The sequence below is a fragment of the Panthera tigris genome, chromosome A3, assembly GCF_018350195.1.
Source record: "Panthera tigris isolate Pti1 chromosome A3, P.tigris_Pti1_mat1.1, whole genome shotgun sequence".
Classification (NCBI taxonomy): domain Eukaryota; kingdom Metazoa; phylum Chordata; class Mammalia; order Carnivora; family Felidae; genus Panthera; species Panthera tigris.
Genome location: NC_056662.1, coordinates 65,748,782 through 65,775,637, shown reverse-complemented (window position 1 = coordinate 65,775,637; position 26,856 = coordinate 65,748,782). Strand labels below are relative to the sequence as shown.

Genomic DNA, 26,856 nt, shown 5'->3' with positions numbered 1-26,856 from the left:
ACTATATAGTTCAGGGCTACACACGAGCTTCTCCTTCTCATTCCAGGGTGACAGGTCACGTACTCTCATAGGCCAGGCACGGCTCTGAGCACTTTACGTATATTTAAGTCTTGTAGTTCACGTATGGTCTTAGGAGGTAGGTACGGTCATCCGTTCCATTTTACAGATGAGGAAACTAAGGCACAGACCAGCCTGACTCTGCTGTCATATCTGTCCTCTACATGAGGCCAACTACTTCTGCTCCCAGGTCCTGAAGTGGGAGTTCTGGGCTCCCTGGCAATCCAGGGACTCAGCACACAGGTATCCTGCTGAGGGATCTACACCACCCCTTGTCCCACCTTTCCTGCCTTGGACTATGACCAAGCCTTCCACCAGACACCAGGTTTCAATAACTGTCCTGGCCTAGCTTCCATGGGTATATCAAACTCTTGAGGTCTGGCCCATTTCTCAGGTGACCAGAAATGCTCCAGCTTTTTTCCTTAAAAAAAAAAAAATTAATGTTTATTTATTTTTGAGAGGGAGAGAGAGAGAGAGGAAGGGCAGAGAGAGAGGGAGATATAGAATCTGAAGCAGGTTCCAGGCTCCAAGCTGGGCACAAACTCACGAACTGTGAGATCGTGACCTGAGCCGAAGTCGGATGCGCAACCGACAGTCACCCAGGCGCCCCCAGAAATGCCCCAGTTTTAAAGCTGAGAGTCCTGTGTTATGGGAAACCTCTCAGTTCTGGGCAGACCAGGATGGTTGGTCACCCTACACACTGCACAAGAGTTTTACTCTTGGTGCTTGTAATCTGTGCAGCTTCCTATATATCTCCAGAAAATAACTTCTCTCCAAATGATTCCTCAAGTCATCTTAGTTTAGCAACAGCTGCATCACATGTTGAATCAAAAGAGCATAAGGAACGTTATTAGGGAATTTTCTTTCTGAATGGAGGAGATCCCTCAGGTTTACTTCTCTAAAACACACCAACAGAACGTAAGCCAGCAGTTTCCTCTCTGCCTTCACACATGACCCACCAAATTATCATTTTATTTTCCCTTCGCGTTTTCATTCTCCCCAAACATTTCTTCTAATGATTTCCATTCAGCCCAAAGCAAACAGCAGAATAAAAAGACATGGGGTTGGCATTAGGGAGACAGCATGAATAGAAGAAAGGACGTGGGCTTTGGAGGCAGAATGACTGAGTGTGGATCCTGTCTCTGACATGTCATTTTATATCTGTGTGGAACTTACTTAACCCTCTTAAATATCATCTGTATAAGGATAACACGAGAAGATCAGTGATGACACCTGCACCAGTGACTTGCAGGGAGTGGGAATGATGGTTGCTGAATGGTTGATGGAAGATGTCAGAGCTCAAAAATGGAGCTCCCCACGGACTGGCAGGATCCTGGTCTGAGTTGAGGCACCCAGAGAGATGCTGCTGGGTGACTGATACGTACCTGATGTAGTCTCTTGGCCAGCTTCTTCCCTTTTTACCTTCAATGGCAGTTCCATAGGGAAGTCATATTACAAACTCACAGGATCCTGTATTCTTTCTTCATACTGCTTTTCACAATCTTAATTCAAAATTTAATTTCAGTCTTCCCCATCTGACCACAAACTCCCTAAAGGAAGAGACCATGTCTGTCTTGCTCACTGTTGCACATTCAGCAGCCAAATCAGTGCCTGGCACACAGTGGCCGTTCGTTCAATAAATGCTCGTTGAAGGGAATGACCATCAAAGGTAATACAGGGGGAGACCGAATTCTGTAAGGCGGCCTAGGCAGAAATACGCCACCAGATGGCGCTATTACCCCGCGTGTAAACTATCCAGCAGGCTTTCTCACGCCGCCGAGTATGGATGGCTGACTCAATTTCCAATTTGAATTGGAAGTGATTATGCCAGAGTGTAACGTCTGTCTTTTATTGAGCATCATAGTCGGCAATTTACAATACATTTTCTACAGTTCTGACAACAACCACAGGAGAGGGCATCCCATCTTATTGACGAAGAGATAAATTCCCAATGAATTTTAAGAAACTTTTCTAAAGATACATAACCTATGGGTGACAGAATAAGGCTCTGAGCCAGGGTGTGTTTGGCCTCCAAGCCTGTATTCTTTCCAGTATACCCCACTGCTTCCCCCTCCAGTGGTCTAATACAACCAGTGAACAGGCTTCCCACTGTGATAGGTGTCCAACCCCCCTTTTTTCCTCACAGCTGCTTGCTGTTTTATCACATATCCAATCAGACTCTCCACATAGCCTTTGGTTTCTAAAAGGTCAGCTTACATGACAGGCAGAATAAACTCACTGTTTCTTAGACCAGACGTTTAAGTCTTAAGCTCATTGATGGGTTAGGTACAGCATTCTAAGGAAGAAATAATCTTCAATTTATCAACCAGTCATCAATAGTTCTTCATTCAGCATCTGTGTTGCACACACAGGACTGAGCAAACCCAGGCTTACAGTCTGGTTAGGGATACAAGACGTGCACATACAGGACAGAATACACTGCCATACGCAAGGGCATCATGGAGATACATACAATAAGAACACTAGGCATTCAGAGGCCAGGATTCCTGTGACTGGGGCAAACCAGGATGGTTGGTCACCCTACACACTGCACAAGAGTTTTACTCTTGGTGTTTGTAATCTGTGCAGCTTCTTATATGTCTCCAGAAAATAACTTCTCTCCAAATGATTCCTCATCTTAATTTAGCAACAGCTGCATCACATTTTAAATCAAAAGAGCATAAGGAACATTATTAGGGGATTTGCTTTCTGAATGGAGGAGATCCCTTCACATCACAGATGTGAAAGCCAGGGCTTTGTTTCACAGCAAATGCATTTCAAGAGATAGGCGGCAAGTAAACTGGTCTGTTTCTACCAAAGGTGTGCACCAAGAACCAGCAAGTTTCACACTACTTGAGAGTTTGTTAGAAATACAGAATCTCCAGGGGCGCCTGGGTGGCTCAGTTGGTCGAATGGCTGACTTCAGCTCAGGTCATAATCTCATAGCTTGTAAGTTTGAGCCCTGCTTTGGGCTCTGTGCTGACAGCTCAGAGCCTGGATCCTGCTTCAGATCTGTGTCTCCCTCTCTCTCTGCCCCTAACCCACTTGCATTCTGTCTCTGTCTCTCTCAAAAGTAAATAAACATTTTTTTTTTAATAATAAAAAATAATTAAAAAAAAGAAACACAGAATCTCTGGTCTGGCTTCAGACCTCATGAACTAGAATCTGCATTTCAGTGAGGTCTCCAGATTGGGGGAGTAAGTATCTGTATTTACCTGTCCCTTTAAAATGAAGTAATACTTTGGGGTGCCTGGATGGCTCAGTCAGTCGGGTATCCGACTTCGGCTCAGGTCATGATCTCATGGTTTGTGAGTTTGAGCCCTGTGTCGGGCTCTGTGCTGACAGCTCAGAACCTGGAGCCTGCTTCGGATTCCGTGTCTCCTTCTCTTCCCCTCCCTGCTCATGTTCTGTCTCTCTATGTCTCAAAAATAAATAAGACATTTTTAAAAAATAAAACAAAATGAAGTAACACTCTAAAGCACTCTTTAATTTCACTGTTTAGTTTTAATTTTGGACTTTGATTTGCTTTTAAAATAATGGTACTAAATATTCTTAAACTTCTGCCATTCCTCTCTACAAGAACCTATGGAGATTCCTAATAGCTCAATTTTCTGTGGCCTGGTGATTTACTGACTGGAAAGAAAGTTCTTATCCAAAGCACCTTTGCATGTATTTGTGCAATGAGAATTGTTCAGGAAACTAGGCCTTGAAAATTCCTAAAGGGTATTTTTTGAATCACATCACTAAAGGAAGTTTGCCTTATGTTCAGTGTAATATTGGTACATTCTAATTCTTTGCAGATGGCTAACCTGTGTATGGTATATGATGGAACCATAATACTGGCTCGAGTCTCATCAGGTCACCCCCTGTCCCTGCCTCCCCACTGTCCTTCCACCTATCATTTGGGGTAAATGAAAGCTGATAGAATGTGGAATCCGTGATAACTCTAATGGAGACACTAGCATATTGACAATACTTGATTCACATCTCAATAAGAAGTGATGATACCCTGTGTCTAACTGTGGTCCCATTTCTCTTATTCACTTGTGGAAGTTGGGTGAGTCCATTCAGAAAGGCAGCCTGGTATAAAGAAAAGGGCACTAGACAACTACATGAGAAAACATGGGCTCTGGTCTGATATATGTTAGCTGTGTAGTGTCACTTCTCTGGGTCCCGCTTCCCCATCTCTAAACCTGGGAGGTGGAACCAGGTCATTGCCAAGATTCCTTCCTGGCTTCGCATTATATGAGCCTAGTTAACTAGGAGTCAGGGCATGGGTAGTTATTCATTAAACTCAGATTATATACTCCCAAATAGAAATGTCCCATGCCGTCTTTACTTGCAGATATAATAAAAGTTGAGCAGGCTGGTTACCATAGCAATTCACCTTCATGGAGTCATTTTATAAATTCAGTTCTGTAAAGTGACAATATTATGTACTGGCACCTGCAAAACTCCCTAATGTTTGCTTTGCTTCCATTCTTGCTCCGGGCTAGGGTGCCAAGAGCTGTCCTAATCTGGAGAAGCAATCAGAGTTCTCCAGCTGCCTTTCGGTCTGCTGGAACAGAAGGTGCTGACAGGGTGGGAGGAAAGGCAGGCCCCCTTTCAGTTTACTAATTCTGCAGCCGCCCCTTCAAAATGCCGGCAAATATTTTGCGATGTTGCAAGGTGTTACGAGAAGTGAAAAGCAAGCTGTGATTCAGCTGGTGTGAAGACTTTGCAAATAAAGAAGAGTGATCTGTTTTGCAGCAAACTATTATTTCTGCCAGAGCCCACAGACTGGAATACTGAAAGAGGTATTTCTACAAGGCACTGCCATCATACATATTGGGTTTTCCAGATAAGACCAATTTCAAATGTATTGGTTCAGCAGGTCCCAACCTGGGGACTGCAGACCCCTGGGAGCCGAGGAATTACCTCAAGGGATCTGCACACCCATGTGCATGTTTTGTCTGTAGATGAATGAAAAATCTGCCCGTCCACATGGATTACCATCTCAAATATGCATAAATATTATAATTAATAAATTAACTTACATTAGTAAATATATCTTTGCCTTTTGTTATGTAGTTTCTTAATCAACTGACACTGAAAGTAGTTTCATGCTTAACTTTAAGAAAAAAATTTTTCTTGGTGTTGCCATACAGCCTTCACACTAGTCAGATTATTTGATTTGAATCTGAACATACCTTCTCTATTCCCAGACCCCATAAAGCCGTCTGTGATTGCGCCATCTCCCGGAGGTGAGCCCGCGGAGTAGCTGCACAGGATCCAGCCACATCTCTCGGCTCTTGGTATTTGCCCAGGAATTTACTTCATCCCCCAGGCTCAGGGAACTCATTTCTAATCTCCTTAGCTTTTCTTCCAAATATTTTGTCTATGCTGCTAGGTCTTTCTTCTTTCTCCTAAGCAGCTTCTGGAACCAAAATCCAGGAAGACACTCTTCTTTCTCTGCCTCTTGCTATCACGTCCCTGCTCTGCGATAAGAAGCTTGAACTAGGCCAGTGGCCTGAATGAGGGGAAGGAAGGAGGAGAGTAAATATGGGGGACAGGGATCCACTGATATTATGCTGCCACATTAATATGGCTTTCATGGGTCCAGGGCCTGCAAGAGAGTAAGTCAGCCCCAAATGAAACCAGACACCGAGCAAAAAGTGAACTTTGATAGAATAGTTAAAATAAAACTTCCAGTACCAGAGCAGTTTTCCTATAGGCTCTTCACATTTTCTGCAGGGTGGTATCCAGAGCTAAGCAACTTTTAGACACGACACTGAGAATAAAAGGATCTTCTCAAGGATGGGGTGAACGATGAGCTCCACAGTGGAACATGGAGGCCTTTTGGCCAGACTGGGGTGTCGGGAGAGGTGATGGGAAGAAAGGGGCAGTAGCTGCACACCCTGAGGCTCTCTCACTTACAGTCTCTCTAGAACCTTCCTGCCTCTAACTTGGTGTTCCTGCTCCAAGCAGATCTGAAGTCCCCTCATCCACTCAAAACCATTGACTTCCTATTCTGGGCAGCATATTGGGGAACAGGTAGTCCTATTTTGGTCTTGGCAAGTGTATCTAAGTCTCCTGTTGAATAAGCTTCTTTGGACTTAAGGATTTTACAGTTTAGATGGGGGAGGGAGTTGCCCTTGGGAAGACATGTGAAAGAGTGGTCTCCTGCTGAGGTGTCCGAGAAGGCTTCTGAGTTGGGCAGGAAGGGATAAGGTGGGAGGAGTCCCCAGGGCTCTGGGGACAGGGCAAGCTCTGACAGGACTGGCCACAGGCTAGCTGCCACTTACTTGGTTGGAGGCTGATCTGGCCCAGAAACAGCCCCAAATTTCCAGAAGCAGTGATGGCTATACATTTCAAATTTGATCATTATGAACACACATGTTGCTCATTCGAAAGAGCTAACTGCTGCATGATTCGGCAGGGAGATTGTATTTCTCTGTTTCTCAACTTGCGCTGTTTGAATCAGGAGCCTAGGGGAGGAACACGGAGGTGGAGGATCCTTCACAATGTGAAAGCAACAAACTCTCTCCCCCTCTCCTCTTGGAGAGAGAGTGGCAGCTGACTTTAAAGAGCCTGTATTGCAGGCAAAGAAGAGTTTGTTGGCAAACCATGTAGGAGGCACCGGAGTGATAAATCAGAGCTTTTGCGGCAATGTATTTTTATCACTGACTGCTTGGCTAAGGCTCGTTTGTTCCAAGTGGGCTGCCTTAGCTAAGTATGTTCAGTATGGAGCGAGCTCCTTGAGAACACAGGTTTGTTCAAGCAATCCACAAAGATCCCAGGTTAACATTTATTTTACTAAAGGAGGATAGTGTGAGAAGGTAGGAGGCTCTTTGGCCCACTAACTCATGAAATAGGATTATGTTTCTCCAGCTGTGAAGAGTGAAAGTTAATATCCTGTTTGAGGAACCTCAACCATGTCACCTAAAGGCCAATTCCATGTTATGGAAACAAATGAAAAGACTCATTTGGAGAAAGTCCTCAACATTCCAGAGCACACAGGAAATAATTACAGAGTATTATTTTTGAGTGAATGTAGCAAGAAAATATAATCCTTGGGTAAATAACCAGAACGGACTAAAGACATATCCATTAAACCGTAAACAATGATCTAGATCAAATTACTTGTTTAGCTCATAAACATACAATAATAGGTGCTTTTGCTCATGTCAATAAAATAATCTTTAGAGATGTATGAGTGACTTCTGGCCTGAAATGTAGTTCATAAAGTGATTATGGAATTACGAAACAATAAAAATGGCCTGGGAAAACATGCTAGGACTACTTTGCAGCCACTAATCTTTTACATTGACCCAAGGTTTTTTTTAAAAAAAATGCCAGTCATTTCTAGAACTATCTAGAACAGGGCTCAGCAGACTTTTTCTTAAAGGGCCAGGCAGTAAATATTTTAGGCTTTGCCACTCTGCCATTGTACACAAAAGTGACCCCAGACAATCTGTTCATGAATGGCTATGCTGTTCCAATAAAACTTTCTATACAAAAACAGGTGACTGGCCTGTGGGCCATAGTTTGCTGACCCTTGATCCTGAACAACTACAGAACATCACTGAACATCACTGTGTAACGACTCTGTCCCCTACCTAGCCTCTGTCACAGTTGGCCACTTGGGTATGTACAACTTGTGCCTTGAGTCGTGCCCTAATTCTCTTTCATGCGTTTGAACTGAGACTAGAGGGAAGGTGCAGTTGGTGGCAGAGATGTAACCAGAAAGGTTATATGGGCCTCAGGGGTTGGAAGGGCCCCATGTGGGCCTTGTATAGGACGTGTTAACTGAAAAAGCAGAAGTAAAACAGAGAAAGGGTTTCAGTTTCTTTTCAGTTCTGTGATCTATGAAGACTGACCGTTCATTAGGAATCCTTATATTCTAGTGAGACCACTTTGTGGACTTATAATAGCCTCTCTTACCCTTTTCTTGAGTTGTGTTCATCAGGTCTTTTCTCAGTAACTAAATCACATGGTGCTGTAGGAGGTACGTTTCTTGCCACAACCAAAACTGTATTTAATGCATTTTAGATCTGCCATCCATGAATATAAGATCTGTGATCTACTTAATTTCTATACCAGCTGCCAGTAACAAATCCAATCAAATTCTCCTGATCAATGACTTTTCAATCTATCCTTTCTGTTCCCATCCCTCCACTATGGCCTAGTACCTTACCACTCCTATCTGGATTTCAGCCAGTCTCCTAGAAAGCTCCTTTGCCTCTGTTCATTCCCTATTCTTAGCCATCTGTTGTCAGAGCTGTTAGAGTAATTTTTACAAACCTACTTTCATCAATCACTTAGACTAAAAGTCTATAACCCTTCCCTATTGCCTCCTGGATACAGTCTGATCTCTTCAAATCAGTACCATAGGTTTCATAATCTGGTCCCACCTTATCTATTTATTAGATTCATGTCTCCCATGACTCTTCAACGTGAATGTCAATTTCAGCCAGGTTCACCTCCCACATCCTCCATTAATCTCACTCTTCATTCCCACTTCTTTGTCTTTGCTTATTTTTGTCCCCACCACTTCTCCTATAAATTAGAATATCTCCTCCATGTATCAAAATCTAATTATGTTAAAGAGAAGGGGTGGGAAGGAAATGAAGGCTGTATCTGTCCTCCTCTACCTGACAGCCCACATTCCAAAGTAATAGTTAATGTCTGGTGACCATGAGAAACATGATGAAACTATCAAAAGTGTATGAAATTGAAGCTTTTGGATAAGGATGACATAATGAAACACACATCTGAATTTTATCGTTTTGAACCTCCCCACATAAAACTACATTAAAGGTATTTTGGTGGTGGCATAAATCCCAGGAATAAAGAGTGAAAGAAGACACCAAAGGAACTAAATTTGAGAGGGTACAAAGTGGACAAATGGTAATGGATTTGGCAGACTTGAAAGACCACACTGTAAACTGACAGTAAGTAAAGATAAAAACAAATTTCAATATGCACTCCAGAATACTCAAGACTCAAGGATGAATGGCACCTCTGAAAGTGGAGTGAATTGGGATGTTGAACTAAGGAAGACTAGTTGAATGAAAGCTGAGCATCAGTACAGTTCTTGGATCTCCCAGCCCCCTACTCCATAACACTGGCTGATTGCCCCTCCCACGATCTGGCCAAAGTCTAGTGGTTTAGGTTCCAGAGATGGGAAAACAGATGGTTTCTAAATGAAGGAACACCAGGCACAGCTGAGGGTGGGTGGAGAGTATTTAAAACAGGAGAGTAAGTGAATGCGTGTATATTGACGGCTCTCAGCTCTTTCCTTCCACTCTATCCTTCAGGCAAGGGAAACTGAAGGACAATTCTGTGGAGAATATGACCATCTCAAGAGGAAATATCTAAAGATACTAGCTTTAAGAGTCCCCTCACAAACAGCCCAGATAGGTCACCTTACATTAGTGATTCTCAACTAGAGACATATGGCAATGTCTGGAAACATTTTTGATTGTCACAAACCTTGTGGCGGGGGTGCTATGGCATCTAGTGGGTGGAGGCCAGGGATGTTGCTAAGGATCCTACAATTCACAATAAAGCCTCCCACAACAAAAAATTATCCAGTACAATATGTCAGTGGTGTCACTGTTGATAAACTGTACCTTACATGGAATTCAGAGTCAACTTGCCCACCAACACAAGCAATGTTTCCAAAAAGTCTCCTACTCTATTAAGAGTGAGCAGAAAACAAAAATGACCAGACAACTCAGGAAAACTTCTAACAAGGAAGACAGAAATCTAAATGAACAGATAAAAGCAACTGGAAAAAGGAAAAAGAAACTCTGCAGGAAGAAAACTCTAAAAAACAACATCTGACTTTCACTTACAACCATGATTAGTGGGAACCAGATTTACCTTCCTGGTCTAAACAACTAGAAAACTGGACAAGAATTAGAAAACTGTTTTCTGATGTTGGAAACAGGCAGCTCAGGACTTCCTAGATTTGACTTTTTTTTTTTTTTAAGTTTTTTATTTTAATTCAAGTAGAGTTAACATACAGTGTTATATTAGTTTTAGGTGTACAATACAGTGATTTAACAATGCTGTACATTACTCAGTGTTCGTCATGATAAGTGTACTCTTTTTGGATTTGACTTGAGTATAGGGATCCAGGTTGAATTTACTGAAGAATTTCCCCACTGATTTATAATGCCACCTTTTACACATATGGATTCATCTATTCCTGGTCTCTCTGTTTGTCTTTGTGCTGGTGCCATACTGTATTAATTCTTCACAATGTTGTTGGAAACTCAAATCCATCTGTTTGATCTTTAAATTGCTAAAACTGCCAATCTTTTAGCAAAAAAGATTTTAAAAAATTAAAAACCAAGAACACTATTGCCATCTGGTGGAGAGACCTACTATTACCACATCTAAAATGAGACCCTTTGTGACTCACCTCCTCATTCCCCCATACAGTTAACAAGTCTTGAAAAATCTTCCTTTATCAGGTTTTCAAATCTTTCCCTTCACTTCCATTCCCCTAGTACCACCTAGTCTACTTCCTAATTGGTTAGAGTTGTTGCTTTTGAACCATCCCCTCTCTTTAGTTGCTACTCTTTCAAGATTTTCCTTGTTCCTATTGTCACACCTCACAATTTCACATTAATTCGATGGGTTACCATGTTCTTCCTAATGAGAAAACATTTTGGAACCAATAACAGCATTCTGCCTACAGACAAACAGAGAGAACAAAGTAGAGGCTCAATAAACTTCAGCTGAACTGAAAAAGTTATTTAGTACTATTTGCTTATTTGCCAAATTTATCTGGGAGGTAGCGTATGCACGTAAGTTTCCAACCTTTTTTTCTTCTGTAATACCAGACTCATGAATGACATTCACATGTGTAAATTTTCTGTGGGCTTGCTAAAAAATTATTTTATTTATAAAATATATGACCAATATAAAAAAAATTCAAAGCTCTGCAAATGAATGACTCTATGGATGATGTTGGAAGCCAGGGTTCTCACTGTGGAAGAATATACAAATACAGACTGAAGAAAGACAAAAAAGAACCCTGTAGGGCTGAACTGGAATTGGAGGTATCAGTAAAACTTGTGGTTTCTAATATTTGTATTTCTTAGCTTTTTCTGTTGAAGGGGCCGAGGCGCAATGGCAACCCAGCAGGTATCTTAGTATTCAAACACCATTCTCCACTAAAAGAAACTAGGGATCTTTGGAGAAGTGGCTGATTCCAGGGCTGGGTAGGAAAAATATAAAGTAAACTTGAAACATCTTGTGCTAGAAAGTAAGGAATTCTTCAAAAAATGATGAGAACATGTCTAAAAGACCCAGGAACTACCTTGAAAGGTCTCCCACTGGCCAAATCTGAGACCTCTTGACATCAAAACAAGTGAGAGCAACAGACCTGAATAAAATAGCAATCCATGAATTCCTCCTAAGCTGGAAAAAGAGAAAGCTTTTCCTTACAGCAGAATACCAACTAATGAATGTAAAAAGAATGATAGAATTGGAAAGCCATTTGGCAACTCTCAGGGTAACAATTAATTCAGCCAAAAAACAACACGGGATTCTAAAATTAGTGTAAGCTTGCTGAGAAACAGAATATTTACATTCTCAAAGTATCTCCCAACAAAAATGCTTAACGTAATAGAAAAAATAGGAACTTTACAGTGAAGAAATCTAACAGAGACCACCTAAAACAAGTCATTCAAATTAACTCCTTGTAAGGGACAAATGACACCATAAAATATACTGAAAAGGATGTAGCATCACTTCTATGATATTCTTGCCAACAATGCAGAAGCTCAATCTACTTGTGAAAAAACATCAGAAATACTCAGATTAAGGGAGGTTTTGTAAAATAACTGACTTGTTTCATGACCTTGAGGTTTCTGAAAGACAAATTCAAGAATTGTTCTAGATTAAAGGAGACTAGAAACATGGCAACTAAATATAAAATGTTATCCTGATTTGGACCCTGAACTAGTTTTTTTGTTTTAACAAAGGCCATTACTGGAACAACTAGTGAAATACGGAAAAATATTAGGTAACAGTATTAATGTTAATTTTCTGGTTTTGATCATTATGATATGGTTATGTAAGAAAATATCCTCATTCTTAGAAAATACACACTTAAGTATTTGTGGTAAAAAGGCATCATATCTGTTACTAACACTCCAATGGTCAGAAAAAAAGCATTTATTCTATACAAATATCTATACTGATAAAGGGAAATCTTTTCTTTAGTGTAGAATGATTAGTTAATACAGAAAGAATGATGTAGTTAGAAAAATCAGTTTTGGGGGCGCCTGGGTGGCTCAGTCAGTTGAGTATCCAACTCTTGGTTCTGGCTCAGGTCATGACCCCACATCAGGCTCCACACTCAGTGTAAAATTCTCTCTCTCCCCCTCTGCCACTCTCCCCCATTCACTCTCTTAAAAAAAATAGAAAAATCACAGTTTTATACACATCACAGTAAAAAATGTTTTCGGATAAGAATCATCAAAGGATGCTATATCTACAAGAGGCAGGTATGATGAGAAATAGAATATCAACATGGTCTCAAAAGTTTCTTGGGGTGCCTGCATGGCTCAGTCGGTTAAACATCTGACTCTCGATTTCAGCTCAGGTCATGATCTCACGGTTCATGAGACTGAACCCCAGTAAGGCAGAGCGTGCTTGGGATTCTCTCTCTCCCTTTCTCTCTGCCCCTCCCCCTGCTCAAAATAAATAAATAAACTTGAAAAAAAAATTTCTCCTCACAAATTATCAACTAAGTGCAAAAGGAAAAATAGTAACTATACAGTGGAGAAAATGGGTGACATCTTACCCAAGTGACCAAAATGGACACCAATATGGGCAAAGGGATATTTTGTGAGTCTGGATGTGACACTGGGAGGACACATCACTCATAGTATTTCAGCTCACACTGCATAACCCACATTTAACACAAGGAAACATCAAAAAAAATCCAAACTGAAGGATAATCTATACTTTAACTGTCCTGTATTCATCAGTGTATTGACACTTGTAGTACCAAAGACAAAAGCTACTGAACTGTTCCAAATGACAGAATCATGATAATCTAACATATGATCCTGAACTAGATTCTGAAGCTGCAAAAAAAATATCAGTGGAGCAACTGAAAGTGAGATAGGGGCTGTAGATTAAATGAAAGCATCCTATCAATGTTAAATTCCTGAATTTGATAACTGTACTTAGTATGTTTGTTCTTATGAAGTGCATATGTAACATTAAAGGTGAAAAGGTATGTCTGCAATGTATTCTCGAATTGGCCAGGAAAAAAAAATATAACAAGAGATAGAAAATGGTAAACCGAACACGAGAAACATGAAAAATGAAGTCAAATGGAGAACATATGCTTTTTCTTCTTAAAATTCTCAGAACATATACTTATATGTGCATGTAAATATATATATTTCTAGGATATATAACTAGAAGTCTCTTGTTCCCCCATGTAAGGGAAGTAGAAACTAAAATGTGGTAGGTAGTTGCCATTAGGGTAAAAGGGTTAAGTCTCTCTTTTCTCAACCTTCTGTGCCACTCCACAGAGAAAACAGTACTAATTGCTCTCAGATGTTTTTGGTATGTGCACACAAGCTTATGGACATGTATAATTCTTCACATCACTTTTTCATTTCACATTCATATTCTATGAATGAATGTACATAAAGGTATTCTATTGGTATTTAAGCTATTTCTACTACGCATATTTTAAATACAATCTGAGATTTAAGAAATACATTATTTCATCATTTTTACATTTACTTTGATAAAAGCTGTTTGGCCTTAATTCTGTCATCTTATAGTTTGTTTTTATGCCTTATTTTTTTTTAATGTTTATTTATTTTTGACAGAGAGAGAGAGAGACAGACCGGGAGCGGGGGAGGGGCAGAGAGAGAGGGAGACACAGAATCCGAAGCAGGCTCCAGGCTCTGAGCTGTCAGCACAGCCTGACGCAGGGCTCAAACTCACAGACCGTGAGATCGGGACCTGAGCCAAAATCAGATGTTCAACTGACTGAGCCACCCAGGCGCCTCTTTTTATGCCTTATTTAAAAAAATATTTTAAAATATTTTTATTTAAATTATTTTTTAAATGTTTTATTTTTGAGAAAGAGAATGCAAGTGGGGCAGGGGCAGAGAGAGAGGAAGACAGAGGATCTGAAGAAGGCTCTGTGCTGACAGCAGAGAGCCTTATATGGGGCTCGAACTCACGGACTATGAGATCATGACCTGAGCCTTAGTCAGACACTCAATGGACTGAGCCACCCAGTCTCCTCTAAAAAATAGTTTATGCTCATGTTTTGTTTTGGGATTTTCCTTCTCACTTAAAACTTTTATTCAATTAAAAAATATATATATTTACTTTGAGGGTAGGGAGGGACAGAGAGAGGAAAGAGAGAATCCTAAGCAGGCTTCATGCTCTCAGCACAGAGGCTGATGTGGGGCTCAATCTTATGAATCCTGAGATCATGACCTGAGCTGAAACCAAGTTAGGACACTTAACCAACTGAGCCATCCAGGTGCCCCAACATTTATTCAACTTATGGCAGTCATATTATTATTTCAACAATATGAAGACTTATAATACTTATCATCTATTCTGAGGTGTAACATTAACAAAAATCTTCATAGAAGAACCTGAGTCTGGCCAGTAGGTCATTTATGGAAGGAAGTTATGCAAGACACGAATGTGAAATGTGAGTTGTGGAAGTCAAGATCCCAGCTGATACCTGAGAAATGTACTTTCCCAAAGTCGACCAACCCAATTTTTAACGGATCTGGGCTGCTCTTTAACTTGATCCTATTATGGGCCCCTTGTGTTGATTTAATGAAAAATCCCTAATTGATTAAAATGTAAGAAGATATTTCTTGCTCTCAGAGCTTTTTTATTATATTTTGTATCACCTTTGTGATCTTTCGGGATAACAACATATCCTAGAAAAACACTGTGTTAAAAACCTTACAGATAAATTAAATGGTTAAAATTTTAAATATTTTCCGCAATAATTTTAAAGCAAATAGAAATGTAGTATCTACACCATGTGTATCATGTTCTCTCTCCTACATATTTTATAGTGATATTTATGTTCACATACTGCACTTGGCGCTAGGGAGTATGATTTTGGTTTCCCACAGAAGGCTGCAGGCTTCAAAAGCAGAAGTCCAAAACCTTTGAAGGCAGCATAAGAAAAATCTTTGTCTGAACCTCAACGTAGTCTTTTAGCAGTCTATGTTATATATAAAAAAAGAGTCAAAATGTTGGTTTTGTTCTATTTATTTTTGGGGGTGGGGAGAGAAGGAAAAAATTGGTTTTTGCTTCAAGGAGCCTTCCTAAAGAGTAGTAACTCATTTGTTACACACTACCATGGACAAACACTGTTGTTTTGGCTTTCGTGACTGTTCCAATTCAAGGTAATGTGCATAACCCGTATTTTTCTGAAATCCAGTGTGTTCATTTGGACATACATGGGCTGACCCTTGTATTCTCATAGGAAAGGGACTGGCACTTTGGCATCAAGAACAAATAAAAAGTATCATAACTACAACTTACGACTGGGGTCTGGGCTAATTACTAAGGAACGATTCGGCAATAATGGTCTCAGATGTTTCAATGCCCTGTGAACTTACAATTAATAAAGAGACTGCTCATTCTAAGAACCATGCAACCAAGAAGGGAGTGAGGGAAGAGTTACAAGTCTGATGAAAAATTCAGAGCAAAATATCAATCAGTAATCTCCTTCTCACTTCTGTAATATCTATAAATAAAGTAGAGGGTGAAGAACAGAATTATATGAATAATGATAAATAAAAAGCATATAGAGAACTGGGAAAATATTTTTCATTAAATTTGCCACTTACGCTAATTCAACAAGACGCTTGTGAGAAAAAGAACTAAGGCAGAAAACTAGTTACACTGTTGTTTAGAAATTCTTGAAAGCAAAATAAAAATACTGATCAGGTAATCAACGGTTTAATATTAACTGTCTTAAAATGTGTTATTTTCAACTTGAACATCTATGTTATGCCTTGGAAATTCAAAGCAAAAAGTAAAATCACATAGAAAGCCAGAAACGTCATTGACACATCTACACAGACGTTTGCTTGTAGTTTTTGGTATCCAAAACCTTTTTTCCACACATTGCACAGATGCCTAAAACAAACAAACAAACAAAACATGTAAGCAATCAAATCATAATACCAACTCATAATACCAATCAAATACCTACTATTAACACTTTGGTTTATTTAAGTCACTCCTGAGGCTTAAAACATAATTTAACAGCATCAGAGAAGAGAAAAAAGCAAGCACGGACTTGAAACTATGAACCAGGTTCTAAGTGTCATCTTGCCTTAGAAAAAAGAGCACTTGATTAACAGGATCGATCCCTGAAACTATGAAAGGGTACTCCTTTTCTATGCTATCTAAGTCAGTGCCAAAAGTAGGCTGGATATGAACAGAAAAACGGTATTGAAAGAAACTTACCCTTTTTGTAGGCACAGCCCTGGCAGTAATGGGAACCCGGCTGATGTACAGAACTTTTACAAATTCTGCAAGTAGAGAACTTATTCTTTCCATATGGATCGAATCTAGAGTTGTTTTTTTTTTAAAGAAAGAAAAATGTAAAATAGAAAAGAAACAGTTAAATGACTTCCTTTAGGCAACAAATGGGATTAATCCATGCTTTGTTCCCTCTGTCAAACTTTACAGTTGATAGGCACAGCACGCTTGCAACCAGCTACCCTCTCTCACTGCTCCTGCACAACCCTACCCCTTCCATGTGAGTTGCATGCTTCTAAACCACTTATCAGTTGTACTTAATCCCAAGCCTGTTTCTACGAGTTGTATTTGCCAATCTATTTGTATGATATAGTTAAATATTATGGAAACTGATGAAATGTGGGTGCAAAAAGTGACCAATTCTATGAAAGACTATGAGAATGCTTTAGGATGGCTAGATAAATGTGAATCACTGAACTGCCATTGAATTAGGTGAGACAACTTCCAAATACAGGCAAAATCATAAGTGGAAGGACTTGGCACTTTACAAGTTGTCAGTTCTTGTTCTACTTTAAGATACCGGAAATGCGCGTTCTGGTTATGATTTATGTGAGGAAAATGATGAACTCTTATCAGTTGACTCATACTCAAAAGGCCTGTCTCAGTGCCAGATGACTGATGAATGCATGTACACGTCATGTGCCATGACTTACAGTAAGGTATGTGTATCTTTTAATGATTGCCTATTTTAGCTGACATTTTCAAGTAATTGATCCAATCCCTTTGCATAGAAGAGTTTCCGCTATATAAAAATGCCATTTTACAGCAGCTGGAGTAGAAAATAATTCCCCCTAAACTGGCTGTAACTTTTGTAACAATACTCATGTACTGAATACCAACACTGTCCTAGACCTGGTTTCTTCTCTTGGGGCACAACAGCTTATTTTCAAAGGTTAATTTTTCCAAACCAAAAAAAGAAAAGAATGTCACCTTACTCTGCACAAAGAAAGATAGCATAGACACTATTCCTCTTTTTAATAAGGCTCGATTTGTTTGCATCTGTATGTCTAGAGATTACTTTTGTTTAAAACCGTATTTAATCCTAAAATGCACATTTTAATATGTCTGACATCTTACAATTCATGGCAGAGCTTTTTCTTTATTAAAGTAATGATACATCTTCTAAATTTTGGTATCTTAGATTCAATGCAATATAATGGTACACTTTCCAAAGCGAGATATTTAGAGTATCCAAAAATAATAGCTATTTATTAATGATATTGGAGTAAGGCTGGGAGCAAAAAGTAACTGGAGGTATCTGAAACTGTATAGTCTGTAAAAATTACAACTTAGTTAATAATAACTGAACTGTCTTAGAAGACATCAATAAGTCAGAGCAATACTTAGTGAGATGCTCTACTGAAGATTAAATCTATTATGCTGTTTTATATCCATTATTTAATAAGCACCATTATGTGCCAGGCACTGCAGGTAGTAAAAGCTTCATTATTATTATTATCATTATCGTTATTATTATTTCTAATCCTTGGGACAATGTCATGAAATAGGTATTAATTCTTTCAGCAAATATACATGAGTGCCTACTATGTGCCTGTTACTGTTTTACATACCAAAAATGAGCTTAACTTTGTCTAAAGCCTCTACCCTCTCAAGCTGACATTGTAGTGAGGAGACAGACAATAACTAAAGGAACAAACATGGTTTTCAGATAGTGATACACACTGTAGAGAAAATTCAAACAGGACACTGTGGCAGACATGAGGAGAAGGAGGGGAAGACATTAATTCAGATGCTGGTTAGGGACCCACCCTTAGGAGGTGACATTTCAGCTAGATCCTGGCAACAACAAGGTGCCAGCTACGTGAACTCTGCAGGATGAGCTCTAGGAGGAGGGAGCAACAAACATAAACCTCTGCCAATGGGAGTGGGCTTGGCCTGTCTGATGCAGGAGTAGTCCAACTGGAAGTCAGAGAGGTGGGAGGGGCCAGATCATGGAGAACCTTGTTAGAAGGTGGAAGGGGGCCTAGATTATATTCTACGTGAAAAGAAAAACAATGCACAGTTCTGAGAAAAGCACTTATGTGCCTTTTAAAGGACTGCTCTGGTTACTATGAGACTGAATTATAGGGAACTAGAGTGGAAGCAGAAAGATACAAAGTTACTACAGCATCTACCAAATAACAGTGGTTTGGAACAGGGTAACAGCAGTGAAGCAAGCCTATTCAGGTTATATTTTGCTGGTAGAACTAAAGAATTTACTGATGAAAGGGAAGTGAGGAAAATGTGCAGAATTCTCGCTTTTTGGTTTGCACAACTGGACGGGACAGTGGTGCAATAAGACTCTGATTAGAAGACAAGGACCAAGAGGTTGCCTATTAGACATCAAATTGGTAAGACAAGTAGGCAGTTGGATATATGTTTGGAGCTCAAAGGAGAAGTCAGGACAGGAGATATAAATCTGAGTTATTAACATACAGTTTGAATTTCAAGTCATTGGACTAAAGTCACTTGAGGAAAGATTATATATTTGTAAATAGAAAAAAAAAGAGAAAGGTCTAGGATTGAGTCCAGAGGCACTTGACTGAGAAGGAACGGGTGAGTTGGGAGGAGAAAAGAGGGTGGTACCCCAGAGCCAAGAGAATACAAGGTTGCAGGGGTGCCTGGCTGGCTCAGTCAGTGGAGCATGCGAGTCCTGATCCTGGGGCTGTGAGTTCAGACCCACACTGGAGGTAGAGCTTACGAAAAGAAAAGAAGAGAAAAGAGAAGAAAAGAGAAGAGAAGAGAAGAGAAGAAAAAAAGAGAGAGAATAGCAGGTTGCAAAAATGAGAGTTGTTGAAAGGTTAATCGAGATAAGAATAGAGAAGTGGTCATTAGGTGTGATCCTGCTGCCATTAGGTGAGAGCAGCTGTAGGGATTGATGGGGCTGAAGACCTGACCGGAGTGGCAGAAGTTGAGAATGGAACTTATAGACATTGAGAAAGCCTAAGGCTTTTGAAAACTTTTGCTGTGAAGGGAAGCAAGGAAATGGATGGCAGCTGGAAGAGTTCATGGAATTTTTAAGACTGGGAATAATAAAGCATGGTGTCAAAAAGTGGTTTTTAGGGTAGGAGACATTTTTATCTCCACTCTTAGATGAAAAAATAAAGTTCAGAGAAGTCGAGAAACTGGCTTAACTTCCTTAAGGTCTCAGAGCAAGAGAGTGACAGAGTCTAAATACAAATTTAGGTCTGACTCCAGAGCTTCTGATCTGTCCACATCTCTCTATTGCCTCCAATTTGTACAATAATGAAGATCTAGATGAAATAACGTACAGTAAACACAAACCAGGCAGTATTATTGCATACCACACTGAAGCACTTGAATGAAACTGCAAAGTAGTTTTAGGGGGGGTAAGGCCACAAACCATCGTTTTGAAAAGAAAAGAAAAGAGCAGAAAAGAAAAAGAATGAGATGAAATAAAAGTCATGTTTTCTGGTAAAAAAGAGCAGTAACATCTTCACAAATTGATAGAGTGGGGAGGATCAGGGTGAAACTGGCAGGTTATAACAAATAGCTTGGCTTTGCATGCTGGTACCTGACTCTGTTTAAATCACAACAGAATGATACACACCAAGTTCAGTATGCTTAAGACTAAAAAGAATGGAAAGTTATGTCTCCACGATGTAGCTGCTCCTTTACCTACCTTGCTTTTTTTGAAGTTAAAGCTTTATTTTCATTCAGCTTTCTTCCACCACTTTCTATATCAAAATATACACATATTTTAGTGGGTTATTTCTGCACATTTCACTGTAACATGTACATTTACCACTTAACAATTTGTTAAAGAGTTCATTCTTAGACCTCCTACCAATAGACTAGCCAATATCAACATTTTCAAAATCTTCATTTAATAGCCATGTTTTTAAGACACCACTTAAAAAGGAAACATTTATGATGAAACAATAAAATTCTGGATCATCATTTTATTTCTCAGACTCAAAACAGGACTTTAGGAACGGGTCTGCATTTAATTTATCTATTGTAAAATCTAGAAGACATTACTTTGGTGCCACTGACCCTGAATAGAGTATAAGTGTTTCTTTTCTTTCCCTTTGAAAACATCTTAACTGTATATAATGATATGAAAGTGAAAACAGTGTAAATGATTTAAGAATATAAAAGTCAGGTGAAGAAAGGGGGAATTAAATATATACTCTAATAAAGCTGAATCAAATCAATTACTATGATATACTCATTGGTTGAAAATCATTTAATGATTTTGCTATCTCTTACCTCAGATTAGGAACCTCTAACATGTAACCAAGAAAACTAAATAGAAGAAGATATTAAATTGTTGGGGGGGATCTAGAGTTTTTTAATATTTAACAGATGAAATATTTGTGCACAAAACATTTCCTTTTACAAATAGTGTAAAGGCTAAAACATCAGTCACGGGAAATATTTGATTCAACTTCTATTTTCTAAAAAGGAAAAATACCTGTGGTATTCCTTGCACCGTCTTTCCATGTGTCTGGAGTGATAACAGTACCAAGTTTCTTTTCACCTGTTATAACAAGATAGTACAGTAAGGGGAATTAGGATTTACTGTCTAATAAATACACTACTTTGTGCCTAAAGTTCACAATGGTATCAACTATCTTATTACAGTCGGAGACTTTTCATGCTGGGGTAGGGGCTATGAACTGAGAATGAAGTTACTAGCTGTGGATAATGGATAACTGACTCTCAGTAAAATCTGTACAGCACAATGGCTTATGATAGGCTTTCCCTGTACCTGTATACTTTAAACAAATCTGATAGATCTATTTATTCCATAAACATACTAAGCACTTAAGATACATAAACCACTATGCAAAGTTTAGAGAAAAATAAAATGGTAATTTAGATAAAGCTCTACTTTCAAGGAACCTACAACATGCTATTTTCTTCAATAGTAATCCTTAACCTGGGCTCCAGGGGTAGACCTCAGAAGACAAATGAACAAGGTGAAGTTGTATACCAAACTACTGTATATCCATTTTTCTTCTTGTAAGAGTCCATAGCTTTTCCAGGTTCTTAAAGGGGGTAGATACCCCTGAAAAAGAACCATTCAAACCAAAATGTAAGCTAGAAAACAAAAAGCATAGTAATTGACAACTTAAGCACCAGAAGAAATACCATGAAGGAAGAAATAACCTTGGCTAGGGAAGTCCAGGGGTTTCTGGAGAAGGCAGTAGAGAGAGTGTCTGCATGTTTACAATGGGCTTGGGAAGAAAAAGAAGAGAGGATGAAGGCAAACTAGAAAAAGGACGTATCCCGAGGAAAGGCATGGGAAGCTCATGGGCATGCAAAGTATTTTGGTTTGGATAAAGAGTAATGAAGGTAAGTGAAAATGTAATTGGAAAGATAAGCTGGGACCTCATTGTAGAGTGTCATCCTGAATGCCAGGCTCCAAACACAGAAAGCCAGAATTATTCTCTGCTCACTGAGAATGTATTAAAGGCTTTAAATTCGGGAAATGATACAGTACACTTATATTAGGTTCAATTCAAATATCTGTTGTGATTACTCTAAGCCATGTCCTGGCATACTGATGAAGGATAGTAAGACAAAATACTTACCCTTTGGTCCTACTATCTAGCATTTGGTAGGAATATAATACTTGTTGCATGAATGAAAAGAAAAGGTGACAAAATGCAAGAATGGAAGGTGGAGTTAGGATTTAATTGAGCATTTTTATATGGAAGGGGAGCTGATTAAAAGATTCCAAAAGATAGAGAGACAAATAAAGGACCTGAAAAAGGCAGGGAGGGATGGCAACAAGAACACAAATAGGATTTTCCTTGAAAAAATAAAGGGAAAGAAGTAAATGGGTATGGATGCAGAACTGATTATGGGCATAGTAAAAGTAAGATGAAATGTTGGGAATGTTCCCATTTAATTACCTCGCTTTTCTTATACCTGTAAGGAGCTATTTGTCAACAGAGGATGGGGTAGATGAAGGTGGGGGAAGTTTAAGGCACTGAAGAGTTTGGAATAGTCACTAGAGACAAAGGGTGAGGGGCTGACTAAAGAGAAGTAAAAAAAGATTGATGCATAGTATTAAAGATCTTGGAGATCAGGAAATATACTCTTTTAGTGGTACCAACTGGTTCATTTGTGCAGTTTTTCCTACTGGTCTTCACACGCATGCAGGACATTTTTGAGAAGAGCCAAAGGCTGGAAGAGCACGGTTTGAGGGGAAAGGGGCTGGTAGGGGATAATATTAGTCTAACTCAGACTGATGGAGACCTCAGCTAGGGTATTTGAAAGGCTAGGGAAAGTCGGAGCTGTTGAATGAGAGTAAAATAAGCAGGGCATACAAGTGTTTGGATGCAGGTTCACAAAGGGATAGGAGAATGAATGAGAGATGATCGAGGCTTTGTCAATAGGTGACTGGGAGGATTGTGATGCCATTAAATGATGGGAGAGAAGGTACCGGTTTGTGAAGCAGGACGACACATTCAGTCTTGGAAGTACTAAACCATTAGGTAACAACCAGATGGAGGGTCCCAGTATTGTTTAGAGAAAATTTTTCTATTGGTGCTTAGTTTAGAGAGAAGTCAGCTGGAGAGGTGGATTAGACATTCATTGGCATGGATCTGCTACTTGAAGCCAGATATTTCTAAAACAAAGAGTCAACTGTTCTTTAAAACTCCAAAAAGAGTCAAAAGAAGGTCAGATATAGATCACTGGGAAACGTCTGCTTTAAGGGGATAAGGAAAATAAGGAAACTTGGAGATTATAACAGTAAAGAAGCACTGGGAGAAGTAAATTCAAAGAGAATCTACACCAAGTTTCAAAGTCAGAGGCATAGACAAGCACTGAGAGAAAGGTCTTTCAATTTGGTGTTTAGGAGACCTCCAGTGAACTTCTGAAAGTTCTTCCAGTAGTGGGGCATAGCGAAAGTTTGGAAAGCACTAAGAAGTAACAAAATATGAAGGCAACAAAAATAACCAAGCCTTTCAAAAAATTTACCGTGAAGGCAAAGAGAGAGCTAGGTAGTTGCTTGAGAGTCTACCTTTATGTATAGGAGAGATATGAGCTTACTTATAGGGTGAGTGGAATGAGTTGATAGATGGGGGATAAGAAATATGTAATAAAAAGAGTATACTTAAAATTTTTTTTAAATGTCTGTTTATTTTTGAGAGACAGAGAGAGACAGAGCATGAGCCAGGGAGGGGAAGGGAGAGAGGGAGACACAGAATCCGAAGCAGGCTCCAGGCTCTGAGCTGTCAGCACAGAGCCGGACGTGAGGCTCGACTCCACGAGCCGATGTTGGATGCTTAACCGACTGAGCTACCCAAGCGCCCCAAAAAGAGTATAATTTTATTTGAGGAGTAAGATGGTATAGAAGGTAGAAAGGCAGTAGAACAAAGAAATAATAGAGTTGGACTCTCAGACATGCAGGGAAGTAGAAAAGCAAACGGCCTTTTATAACACATAGCATGTCCCAGAACCAACTATGTGTATTTATTTTAATACCACATCAGGTCCTGGGTCCTCAAAATTTTTATGTACCTTAGGAAATTAACTCTCACAATTTGCTCAGTATCCTTAGTTTCCCTGGGAAAAAGCACTTATGGTGTAAAGCATATCACACAAATTAAACCAGGCAGCATACCTGTCCTCTAAAGCTAAAATGTACAGAATTAACACAAGTTACATAGAAAGACAAATTTATATGTTTAGAACTACACTACATGAGAGAAAAGGTATCACGGAAGGTGCATAATCTAAATGTGTAAGCCATATTTACTCAAACAAGCAAAACCAAAAAACTGCTTAAGTACAGGATAGAGTAGAATTAAAGGACATCAATGTCAAAAAGCTTAATGTACTTTTCAGAGTGATGAAAATATTCTAAAATCGATAGTGGTGATGGTTGCATAGCCCTCTGGACATACTAAAAATAACAAAATGATATATTTTAAATGGGTGAATTGTACCTATGTCAATTACATTGCAATAATTTTTTATTTTATTTTTTTAATTAAAAAAATTTTTTTAAGTTTATTTATTTTGAGAAAGAGAGAACAAGTAGGGTAGGGGCAGAGAGAGAGGGGGAGAGAGAGAATCCCAAGCAGGCTCTACACTGTTAGCACAGAGCCCAATGTGGGGCTCAAACTCACAAACAGTGAGATCATGACCCAAGCTGAAATCAAGAGCCAGACACTTAACTGACTGAGCCACCCAGGCACCCGTCAACAATTTTTTTAAAGCTTAATGTGAGATGATGATATAAAGCATAGAAAAATGGATACATTATTTCCACTTTACCCCTCATAAAATGAAGGAGAGTTTAATTCTCAGTGCCACATACTGGGGGTTATGATAGAAATAACCAGTTTTTGAGTATACGCGAAGGCACTTTTATATCAGGCTTTACCTACATTATCTGAACCCCATAAATTATGTATTATTCTCATTTTTCAGATGAGGAAACTGGGGCCAAGATATATTAGGTAACTTGCCCATGGTTATTCTTTTACCTAATATAAGAACTGTGATTCAAAATTATGGGTGCCTGTGTTCAAAGTTTTATCTACTGGGGGGGGGGATATAAACAAAATTGATCATGTTAATGTTAACACAGATAAGAGGACTTGAAACCTTGCCTAGAGGAGCCAGAGAGGCTGAGGAATAAAAAGACTTAGGGATATGACAGCCGTTTTAAAACGTATAGACAGTCTAGGATATCAAAAAATCGTAAGAAACTTTCTAAAAACCTTAAGGGTTTGCATTAGAATCACCAGATGGCGACTACAGGGTGGAAAGCCCTTTCTAAAAGTTAGTGACATTTACACAGACTGCTTTGAAGGTGGTGAGACTTTCTGAACCCTGCCTCAATACCACAGGTATGCATGCAAAGAGTATCTAAGCCATTGGATAGGATGCTAACTTAGGGTAGCTAGTTAAAATATAGGATGCCCTGTGAATTTTTAATTTCAAAACAACGAATGTTTTAATTTCAAAACAACAGTACTGTCATGTCCTAAAAGTCAGTCAAAAGTACTTTCAGTAGTGAGGAAGAGCACGCAAAGACATGTCTCAAATATTGCATGGGACATACTTCTAGAAAAAAGGTATTCCTCTTTTTAAATGTCTGCTAAATCTGGCAACTCTAGGACTTTTAAGATCCAGTCCAACCCTGAGGGTCTGTAAGGCGAAGGAGCCAGTCAAGAACTGTATGGGATAAGATCCCGGGTTGGAGGGGAAGGCAAAGAAAATACGCAAATGTCTACAAAACTGAGACCACTCTGAACGCAAAACGACTATACGATCGTTGGGGAGGGACAGGAATGGTCAAAAAGGGTAAGAGGACAGAGGCTGGAACACGAGAACTAAGGCTGAAAGAAAAATAAAAGACAAGGACCCGAAGAAGTCCAGTTAGCTCCTCCTAGCCTCCTTCTCCCAAAGATGCGGCCTCTTAACTCACATTTTTCGCACACCATCCTTCCCCGACGGTTCCCTTGGCCACAGAAACTGCAGCAGCTTGAAAATATCAACACAATAGCCAGAAAAATATTCCCCTTCCGGGTTACGAAAACCCACTTCCGGCCCCTCCGCCCCACGCCCCGCCTATCCCACACCTGAAAAGCCGCGGGAGGAATTAAACGCCAGCGGGAAGCGAGGCTGCTCCCATTGCCCGCCCCTCCACTTCTGCAATTGGCTGTGCAATCTTGGGTCTCCGCCCCCACAGGCCTGCGCATGCGCGAAGGTCAGGGCGGCGGGTCGTACCTGATGGTGGCAGGTAGTAACCCCCGCTTCTCTTCCGCGGGCGGGAGAGTAGGTAAGCCAAGCCGAACCCTCCCGGCACGCGAGCCTCCGGGGGGTGCAAGCAGCCCCCACCAACTGCCCATGTGGCCGTCAGCGTCTGTGCCCCATCCCTTCGGACGCCACCCTTCCGGAGTGACCCAGGGGCTGCCCTGATGGACCGGCCCTCTTTTGGAGTCGACTTTCTGTGTGTGACCCTCCATTTCTCCTGGTCTCCCCGCCGGTGCTCTTTGATTATGCCTCTCAACTTGTTCCTCGTTCCTCACGCTCGCGCCGACTGAGGCTTGGGCAGAGTCCCCAGCGACCGAGTTTGGGGTGGGGCTGTAGAGACCAGTCCCGCGATTTCCGGGAAGGCTCCTATGCGAGCCGCCCAGAAAGGCCTTCTCTCCAGCCTCAATACTTGCGGACCCGGGCCAGGTCAGACGCCGGAGGCCAGGGCCGTGGCCTCCCGAGGGGCGCCCTACGGGGGTCCTCGCGTGCTCG

The 26,856-nt window shown here is 40.1% G+C and overlaps 2 protein-coding genes across 5 annotated transcripts in view; one reads left to right on the top strand and one right to left on the bottom strand.

Moving 5' to 3' along the window:
- Positions 1-16,013: 16,013 nt before the first annotated feature.
- Positions 16,014-26,139, bottom strand: CRIPT (CXXC repeat containing interactor of PDZ3 domain). The gene is made up of 5 exons (XM_007084713.3): positions 26,036-26,139; positions 21,056-21,121; positions 20,261-20,315; positions 16,543-16,646; positions 16,014-16,209 (listed from the first exon to the last, which is right to left on the bottom strand). The coding sequence occupies exons 1-5, from the start codon at positions 26,049-26,051 to the stop codon at positions 16,145-16,147; spliced, it is 306 nt and encodes a 101-aa protein (XP_007084775.1). The 5' UTR covers positions 26,052-26,139; the 3' UTR covers positions 16,014-16,144.
- A 66-nt stretch (positions 26,140-26,205) lies between these two features.
- The window catches only part of PIGF (phosphatidylinositol glycan anchor biosynthesis class F), a 33,376-nt gene continuing 32,725 nt past the window's right edge, over positions 26,206-26,856 (top strand). Inside the window, exon 1 of one of the 4 annotated variants that reach the window (XM_042981329.1) lies at positions 26,206-26,389. The gene's annotated coding sequence lies outside the window, so the exon portion shown is untranslated. Of the gene's footprint in view, positions 26,390-26,410; positions 26,561-26,770; positions 26,791-26,856 lie in introns of those variants that run through there. The other 3 variants (XM_007084714.2, XM_042981326.1, XM_042981328.1) reach the window with 3 other exon arrangements.